This window comes from Tenrec ecaudatus, chromosome 17 (assembly GCF_050624435.1).
Source record: "Tenrec ecaudatus isolate mTenEca1 chromosome 17, mTenEca1.hap1, whole genome shotgun sequence".
Taxonomy (NCBI): Eukaryota; Metazoa; Chordata; class Mammalia; order Afrosoricida; family Tenrecidae; genus Tenrec; species Tenrec ecaudatus.
The window spans coordinates 18224843-18234290 of NC_134546.1; the positions used below are offsets into that span (position 1 = coordinate 18224843).

At 60.5% G+C, this 9448-nt stretch overlaps 1 protein-coding gene across 1 annotated transcript; it reads right to left on the reverse strand.

Moving 5' to 3' along the window:
• Positions 1-2204: 2204 nt before the first annotated feature.
• Positions 2205-8471, reverse strand: SLC30A3 (solute carrier family 30 member 3). Its single transcript, XM_075535830.1, has 8 exons — positions 8371-8471; positions 5230-5411; positions 4755-4901; positions 4488-4641; positions 3889-4087; positions 3581-3686; positions 3242-3376; positions 2205-2353 (listed from the first exon to the last, which is right to left on the reverse strand). The coding sequence occupies exons 1-8, from the start codon at positions 8469-8471 to the stop codon at positions 2205-2207; spliced, it is 1173 nt and encodes a 390-aa protein (XP_075391945.1).
• Between the last annotated feature and the right edge of the window lie 977 nt (positions 8472-9448).

The following is a 9448-nucleotide window of genomic DNA, read 5'->3' on the forward strand; positions in this document are numbered from 1 at the left end:
ATTATATGGAAGTGCATGTACTTTTTTTTTTTTAATGAAAAGTCTCCAAATTGCAAACAGCAGTTCTCTCAGGAGTCTGATTATGAGGGAAAATCGTCACTTTCTGCTGGATACATGTCTCTTCCTTGCTGGATGCTTAAAACAAGCACTTTTGTTTGTATAATAAAAAGATCACTTCAGTATGGATTCTAATGATTCTGATTAAAAAGTAAGAGATGACTTTTATGAGGGGAAGAGCCTCACAGAAATTGCCGGTGGCAATGTGGGGGTGGTGTTTGCCATCAGAGCGCCCCTCTGGGGCAGAGTTGACCCGCCCCCCCCTGGTTTCTGAGGCTGTACTCTTTAGGGGAGAACACCTGGTCTGTTCATGGTGAGGCTTGAACTACCGGGCTTCCTGTTAGCAGGCGGGCATGTAACCCTTGTCCCCCCAGGACTCCGTATGTCACAGTGCCTCAGGGGCTAAGAAAAAAAGGTCAGTGTGTTGGCATTATGGTGGAATTCTATCCACCCCCAGCACAAACGGCACCAAAGTCGGTGGTATGAACCAGCCAAGAGGTGCCTCAGCAGACACACAGGCCCCGCCATCTGCTTCCCGAAGGTCGCACACAGCCCTGGGAACTCATTGGAGTTCTCCTCGCACCCACGAGGCTGGCAGGGGGTGGAGTTGACTGGAGCACCACCGGACAGTTGCTGCCTGCTGGTCCAAAGTCAAAAGCACAGACTTTGATTTTTAAAATGAGAAATAAAGGAACGTCCCCTTGGTAAAAGCGAGTTGTAAGACCAAACCCATCGATATTTGGTTGAAGCAGAGAGGTCCTTGGTGCCCGCCCCCCCCGGGAGCCCTGTGGCACCGCAGCTCCATGCTGGGGTGCAACCCACCAGGATTGAACTTTAGAACCAGCAGTTGGAAACTCAGGAGCAAGACAGGGCTTTCCACCCTCTTAAAGAGTTACAGTCCTGGAAACACACCCAGGTCGTCCTACCCTGGGTCACTATGAGTGGGCATCGACTCGATGGCAACCCACAGCCCAAAGCAGGGCTCAGGGTTGGAGGCTACTGGGGACATCCATAGCTTGGGACCCAGCCACATTGGCCAGGAGGTCCAACTGCTCTCACTCCGAAGGACCCTGCTGCCCCACTCGGGCCCAGAGGGCCCCCTGCCACTAGGAGGAGCTGTTAGGAGTGACTTAGAACCTCTTGGCTTCCACTTTCTTCTGCAACCCAACCCGTGGGGGTTGAGTCAGTGACTAAGGGAGGGGCTTGGCCCTGCTGATGGAGGCTGGAGCACCCTGTGAAACTGGAGGCCAGGGGCAGTGGGTGGTGGTGGGGGTGGTGGGGGTGGTGGGGGTGGTGGGGGTGGGGGTGGTGGTGGTGGTGGCAGTTTGCAGCCTCTCTCTGAATGCTATTTAGCTCTGGAGAGTGGAGGCTTTGGGAAGGGTCTGAGAGGGCTGGCACAGGCCACTCCTGAGGAGGGGGTTCTGCAGGTACCCAGTTCCCTCTCCCACTCCGAGGAATTGGCACAGGCCTGGCGATGGGCTAAACTCGAGTTTATTGGTGGCACTGCTGCAGAGTCCTCCCTCTCTCTGGGACAGCCGATGGTGCAGCACCAACAGTGGGATGGACAGACAGTACCCAGCCGGACGCAATGATGCAGACTCAGAGACCAGAGCACAGCCACACAGGCACAGGGACACACGGGCCACAGCACCAAGAAACACATACACAGACAAAACCACAGGGCAAGAGAACACTGAAAAAGTGCGGGCTTGGGGGCCCCTGCATAGACAGAGCAAGGCCACATGGGGAGGGGGCCCCGCTGACCTCCCCCAGGCACAGACAGGCACACGGACAGCACACAGACAGGCAGATGCCCACAGCCAGCCAGCCTGCCACAGACAGATGAGCTGCATGGAAGGGAGGTTCCCAGCTCCCCAGACCCAGGGACTTCCACAGCCCTCCACCACACTGAGCCCTAGGGCCCCCTGCTCCCACCATCTCCCTCAACTCCCCCCACACTTTGGTCTTGCCCACAAGGGCTGGGGGGCTGGAGAGTTGGGCAGGTGAAAGGAGGGAGAGAGGAAGGGGCCTGGGCCCCGCTAGGCTCCCTGTCTGTGAGCAGGGACACAGTTGCGGGGTCCAGGACTGAGCCTGGGCATGGCAGTGAGTGAGTGGGTGAGTGGATGGGTGGGTGTGGAGCCCACAGCTCAGGCTTGAGGGGGTTCCCGGCAGCGCAGGCACTGGGTCATCTCCGCATGGTACTGCTCCACCTGCAGGGTGCAGCTGGAGAATCCAAACTGGGAGTGGAGCCGGGATGAGGCTTCAGCCAGGACAGCTTCGGGGTCTGCTGCCTCATCTGTGGGAAGTGATAAGAGGGAGATCAATCCCTAGGGAGGGTGTTGGGAAGCAGGTGGGGGGCTGAGATAAGGAGGGCTGAGCCTGTCCCTCTATAGAGGGGGACTCCAGGCTCCCCCTGCACCCAGCAGGGGCTGGACTGCCTCTCTGTATTGTATGAGCCTGTAAAAGCACTGGAGCACTGGGAGAAGCTCAGGTCTACTCTACCACACTCACACAGGAGACTGTTCTTTCCCGATTCTGCACTTTCTCTGGGCGTTACACAGCGTCCCACCACTCGGTATTCTGGGACGAGCCAGATGTTAACCATTCTGTCCCATTGTCCCTCCCCGTTGTCACCGCCTGTCCCACAAGTCACAGTGTGTTTGGCAACCACGCAGCATGTCTCTGGCTGCTTCTTGCATCTGGAAGGAACTCAAAAATCCTTTGTCAGCTCGTGAGTCACCGTATGTATTTTTTTTTTAACCGTATGTATTTTTAATAGCTGGGTCACAGTGTAGATATAGCTTCATGTCCAGCCCCTTTTCTCCCACCATTAAACATACACACTTTTCCTAGCCTGCGTGACCCCATCTTCATAAGGCATGAAGACGCACTGAGTGGAGGCGCCATCATTTACCTGGCAGTGCCCCTTGTCACTGGGCCTATAGGTTTTAGGGAGCTTTTTAAAGGATCACCAGCTCACTCAGCTACTTCTGAGGGGGTAGAGTTTTCCCCAGAGCTTCCTTATCCCCAAAACGTGTGTGTGTGTGTGTGTGTGTGCGCGCGCCTGTGAGTGAGAGTGTGTGTGGGACAGACAGACAGACAAGCAGAGAGGCTGCAGCAGTCCTCATAATCCAGGCTATTGACCCAGGTCAGGAGGGAATTGGCCTGGCCAGTGTGGACTCACCAATGGCCAGGTGTGCGGAGGCAACATGGTAGGTGAGCGTAAGGGCCCACAGGTGCAGCTCGTGGGTGGCCCGGACTCCTGGCACCGACAGCAGTGTGTCCCGCACCGGCTCAAACCCCACTCCGCAGGGAGTACCTGAAACCAGCATCCACCATGCACCCTGTTATCAGGGTTGCTTTGCCAGGGGCAGCCCTCGCCAGGCCCCACACTCCCCTCCTGAACCTTCTGAACCACAATTCACCCCTCACCGGACTCCCCTGCCCAGCAACAGGAAAACAAGGCCCGAGAGCAGGTGCCAGGAGGGCCGGGAAAGGGAGGGGAACCGAGACGCTGGCTCACCTTCCATAAGGACTCGAAGTACATCTCGGAGGGTTGGTGCGGTGGATCCAAGAGCACAGATGGAGAAGAGGAAGGTGCTGATGGGGTCAGCTGCCTTGTACTGAGGCTGTCGAGGAAGAGACCCCCTCCTAAGCCCAGGAGCCAGGGACCTTTAAGAGGCAAATCCAGGGGCCTCTCCAGCAAATCCAACCCAACAAGCCCCGCTGAGAGGCTGCTTATGGGGCTAAGGGGGTGTGACCAGGGCTGGGAGTCTGGGGAGCTAGAGGCGGCTAAGCTGTCTGGAATGAGCCCCACTTGCCCAGCAGTACCTTGAAGTAGATGAGGATGGAGGCAGCCAGGACCCCGAAGCTCTGCAGGAGATCCCCCAGCACGTGCACAAAGGCTGCCCGGACGCTGGTGTTCCCCAGGGGCAGGGGCTCCCCGGGCCCCTCCTCCAGGGGCGCATACTCAGACCCCCTAGACCCGTGGCTGTGGGGGGGCCCAGCCTGGTGCAGCACAAAGGCCATCCTGAGGGGCAAACCAAGAAGCTGAGCCCGGGCAGGCTGCTGGTCCACCAACCCGCCTCCTCCCACCCACCAGGCACCTCCCCACAGCCTTGTCTGAGAGCCACAAAGAAGGTGGTCCAGGTGGAGACCAACTGGACTTGGTGCCAGGAGTCCTGGGTTCAAGTCTGGCCCTACTACAAAACAGCTAGATGACCTAGCCAAGTCAACTAGTCACCTCTCAGGTGCTTAACGGATCCAGTTGTCTCTGAGCTGTAGCTCTCTATCCCAGACCCAGAGCAGTGCAGTTGAGAATTGTGTGAAGGGGGATGGTGTGTCAGGGCCTGGGGAGAGCCAGTACCCCCTCCTGGTGCAGGGCCCCTCCCCTTGGGCCCCATGCGGTGCCTGCTGCCCCTGGCACGCACAGCAGATTGGCACAGACGGCGATGCTGGCGGTCAGCAGCATGGCACCCCCCTCGATGTGGTAGTCGCTGTGCAGAAGGCGGATGAAGGCCAGGTACAGGAGGATGCCTGTGACCACCCAGAGGGAGACCACAGAGGCCAGCGCCCCCAGCGTCTCTGCGGGGTAGGGGTGGGGGCAGAGACAAGCTGTCAGAGGCCAGCAGGGTCCCCCACCCCAACACACCCTCGGACAAGATTGGAGGACCCGCTAGGCCAGGCAGGGACCTTACCTGAGCGGTGCCAGCCAAAGGTCATGGTGCGGGTGGCTGGACGGGTGGAGAGCCAAAGGGAGAAGAGGCTGGCCATCATGCTGCCCACGTCCGCCAGCAGGTGGGCTGCATCGGTCATAATGGCCAGGCTGTGCGCCAGATACCCACCTGCAAGGTGTTTCCATTTAAAAACTATAAAGCTGTGTGCCTGTGGGTGTGGGTGTATAACACAGACGGGCAAGACACATACTAGAGTGTGAGTTGTGGTTTTCTCCCATGACGGCCTCACGGGGCATTCGTATGACTGGCTTTCTCTCATCCACATGTGTCTAGCTCTGTCCCTCATCCCCTCTCTCGTCCTGAGTCCTGGGGCCCCTTCAGAGCATTCATCGCCCCCCCTCCCGGCCATCTCTGCCAGGGCGACTCCCTGGGAGCCTTAGTGGGGAGCCCTGTAGGCTGGTTGGGAGGGGGCTGAAGGAGCTGCTCTCCCACTTACCGACCACCTCTCCAGCCATGAAGACACAGCACACGGCGCAGGCGGCACACAGCTGCCTGCGGGCCTGCAGTCTCTCGGGGGTGAGCCCCTGCTGCGGGGTGGGCTCCCTGTGGCAGTGGTGGAGACACATCTCCACAGATTTAGGCTCCTCAGGGGGGGCCTCTGAGGGCGCTGTGAAGAGACTGAGGCAAGCAAGACCGGTCAACCTGCACTCTGGCGGGGGTGCTAAGTTCTCACACCCAGCTCCTCACTGCTCCAGGCTGCCCTCATGAGCCAGGGCCACCTCTCACTCTCTCTGCAGGCCTGCTGACACCAAGGAGAATCAATGGGTGAGGGGAGGGCTCAGTGAACAGCTCAGGCCTGACTTCCCCCCTCCCCACCGTTCCTTACGCACGCACGCACGCACGCACGCACGCACGCACGCACGCACTTATTTGTAGACCTGCACAGCTGGGCATCATCTCAGAGACGGGCTAGGCTAACACCTGATTAAGTAAATTACAAGTGTGAGGCTCGGTGGGGTAGACGGCTCACGGAGGCCACACGGCTAGTTAGTGACAACGACGAGGTGAGGACCCAATCAGATGGACTGATTGTGACAGGCAAGACCAGGGCTACAGAATGAGCGTGACCTTCTTCCCGGTCTCCAGGCTTTTGAGGGAGCAAGCTGCGTGCGTCAGTAGCTGTGATGCGCAGCCAAACATAGGTGGCAATGGTAGCAGGTGAAGGACGCTAAGGCCCAGAAGATGGAGGACTAGACTGCGGCTGTACAATGGGGGACATGGTCGGGGGAGGTAAGAAGAGAAGGGCCTGGAAGAATTTGGGTCAGAATGGGGAAACCTGTCAAGGACCATGAAGGGAAGGTGGTGTGAAGGTGTGGAGGCAGGATTCAGCACATCGTGCCTGCCTGAGGACGGCCTCCCTCCCATTCCCACCTCCCAGGGCCACTCCCAGCCCTAGGGCCTTCCCTGGACATGGCAGCTGGCAGCTGGTCCTATGTTTAAGAGGGGTGTGGAATGTTGAGACCCCCAAAGTCTGAAGTTCCTGGCACAGAGAACTGAGGCTAGATGGCAGAGATGGCGGTTGTCATGGGGAGGGGGTTGCCCTGCTGTGTTTGGGGTGGTAGTGGTAGAAGTGGACTTGGGGTTGGCCACGTGATGATCGCTCCTAGGAGAGGCCACTGTAACTGTGCAGGGTTGGCACCCCCCTTGCTGAATGAACGGTGGGGCCTCATGAAGAAGGTCAGAGACCCAGCTAAGGATGACTTGGGTTTTTGGTCCATTCGGACCCAATTCTCATCCCTAGGCTACCCAGCTTGAACTCCAACAAAGACAGATCTTGTGCAGAAGGACCCCCAAATTAAAAAAGTGATCCTAGAAATCCTTAGTCAGCTGTGACAAGAATACCAATGAGAGGGAGATGAGGAAAGGCGATCAGTCTTAAGACAGGGAGGGGTGTCTGGGGCCTTCGGACCAAAGAAAGTTCTGCCAAGTGCGTGAACAGAGGACTTTGTGGGTGGGGGGGCTCAGCCTCATTCATTCCTTGGTGAGGTGCATGAAGCCTGATCTAATGGGAGAGACAGACAGATGTGGAGGAACAAGTGACACTGAAGCCAGACGACAGCAGAGAGGAACAAAGGGCTTGGGGGGCAAGGGGGTGGGGGGCCAACCAACCCTACTGAGGTGAAGCGGCTGCCATAGGAGCTGTCTAAGGAGCGCCGACCTAGGGGGAGCTGCAGGGTTCTCCAGACAGGGGTGACGATGACAAAGGATTGGGGTGCGGAGTGTAAATGTGAGGGGTGAGGAGGTGAGAGCGCAGGGAGACACCGCCTGCCTTGGATTTGACAGATCATTGCCCAGCCCTGAGATGACCACGCCCATGTCTAATGGAGGACTTGGGGAGATGAATTCAGTGAGGGGCTAGGCCGAGGCTCCCTGCGTAGCCAGATTCGAGGAAGGGCAGGTCGGTCGGTGGGAGAATTCCTCTCAGAAATTGCTGCGGCACTCGGTGACGAATGGTCATCAGAATGGGGATGAGCTGGCCGTCAGCGATGGGCTCTGAAGAGCACACTCGCTGGTGGTCCCCGGGCGGAGGGCAAGATGCTGTCCCCCCCACCCCCACCCCACGTCCCCAAGCTCAGCCAACCATCAACAGGCTGCTCCCTTTTGTTCCGCAGGAAAGGGGCATGGGCATGAAAACTCGGCCGGGGGGAGCTGGCCCTCTGAACCCCCAGACAAATAACAAATCACGGCGAATGGGCTGCGTGCGGGGAAGATCTAGGACGAGGGAGAAAGATCAGAAAGCATTGCACGGATGTCTGCAGAGATGCCAGGGCTGGGGCCCCGGCGTCGCCCACGTCTGCAGTCCCCTGCGGGAAGGAGCCAGACGGGATGTCTTCCCTCCCTCTGCTCATCCAGTCCTCGCCCGCCCCGGGTCTGGGTCCCCACCCTGGGACACAGTGAGAAACACACAGAGACCCACGTCAGAGACAAAGGGAGAGAAAAAGAAGCATTGGAAGGGGTGGGGAGGGGGGGCACACACGCACCACACACGACTGGAGAATCTGTCACATCCCGGAGACAAACGGACGCTGGGCCGACAGACAAAATGACTAGCGGGAGTGCGCGGAGGCTGGCCGAGCGGGGGCGGTTCCCCGGCCGCCCCCGGCCCGCTGTCCCCGCCGCTCGGCGCGCCTCGTTTCACACCTCGCCGCCCCCGGCCCCGTCTGTGCCGAGCCGGGAATACCCCCCGCCGCCCAGCGCGCACCTGCTCCTCGCCGCCCGCGCCCGGGGGGGACCCGCCGCCGCCTCCCCGGCCCGCTCGGGCCCGGTGCCCACGGAGGCTTCCGCTGGAGGGGGCGCCCCGAGAGCGCGCGCGGAGCGGACGGCCGGGGGACTCGCAGGCCGGTGCTCCGGCCGCCAGCGCCCCGCGGCCCGGCGGACATCGGGGCAGCGGGCGCGCCCTCGGCCCGACGGAGGCGCGGGGCTCCCTCCAGGGAAGTGGGACGCGGCGGGGCGGCCGGGCCCGCGGGAGGCTGGGGGTGGCGGGGGCACCCGGGGCCGCGCCGCGGGAAACAACGAAATCGGCGCAGGGCCGGCGGGTGGTGGCCCCGCAGCCCGGCCCGGCCGGGCGCGCTCCTACCTCTTCAGCCGCAGGCCGCCGCCGCCGCCGTCGCCGCCGCGCTCCCGGGGGCTCACCAGGCGCGTGCTCTCCGAGCCCCCCGGGGCGGGAGAGGGCTCCATGTCGGCGCGGTCGCTGCCGTCCAGGCCCCGCCGAGGTGGGAGAAGCGGGGCGGGCCCCGCGCCCAGGCCGAGCGGCACGCCGACCCCCGGGCTCCCCGCAGAGACGCGGGGCCACCTGAGCGGGGCGAACTGCGGCGACTGTGGCGCTGGGAGTCCGAACTGCAGAGCCCGCGGCTGCCCGAGCCCCGCCCCGCGTGGGGCGAGCGCCCCAAGCCCCGCCTCCAGACTCCCCGGCTGGGTCCCCACGCCTAAGCCCCGCCCTGGGCGCCCCGCCCCCACAGCCCGACCCCCATTGCTGGGCTCCAGGGGTAGGTGGGGGCGGGGGGAGCACCACTGTAGCCCTGGCCTGGGGTTCTAGAGAATGTCCCTTCCCATAACCCCTCCCCGCCAACAGTTAGCCCCGCCCACAGATTCCAAGGCCGGCTCCTGCAGCCAGCCTTCCACCCAGAAACACGGACCCTCGCATGCCCACTCAGGGGACGTTACCAGGAAACCTGGTCACCTTGTGACCCCAGCCCCCTTGCATATTTATTCATTGCCTATCTCCAGAGAACCCGAAGGGTGCAAGGTGCTCAAGAGACCTCCGGGGACTCCAGCCAGGGACTCCTCCGTAGAGATTTCCGAGTTCGATGGAGAAAAGGGATGCCAACGTTGCTAATTATCACTCATTTTCATAGACATGCTAGTAACGAAAAAAACTTCCTGCCCTCTTTCAGTGTATTAGTACCCTGATTGTTTAATGAGGAAACTGAGACCCAGAGCAAGCAAAGTGTCCAAGGTTATGCCGCAGAGAGAAGCGGAGGGCCCTGTCTGGAATCTGGTGTGCTTTCCCTCCCTGGCAACAGGAGAGAAACTCACCTTCGCGGGAGCCTTACTGCCTATCTGGAGCCACAAGCCACCTTTCCTGGAAGAAAGAGGCAGCTTGTCGCCAGGTGATTCCTTACTTCCGCAACTGTAGTACTCTCCTAGGAGAAGCG

What these genes read in the sequence shown, in the direction of transcription:
- SLC30A3 (XM_075535830.1), bottom strand. Translation starts at nt 8,471, where the DNA reads ATGGAGCCCTCTCCCGCCCCGGGGGGCTCGGAGAGCACGCGCCTGGTG. An exon ending in GCCGTCTGTGCCAATCTGCT is followed by an intron (nt 4,088 to 4,487) that starts GTGCGTGCCAGG and finishes TTTGCCCCTCAG; the next exon opens with GATGGCCTTTGTGCTGCACC. An exon ending in ACTTCGAGTCCTTATGGAAG is followed by an intron (nt 3,377 to 3,580) that starts GTGAGCCAGCGT and finishes TGCTGGTTTCAG; the next exon opens with GTACTCCCTGCGGAGTGGGG.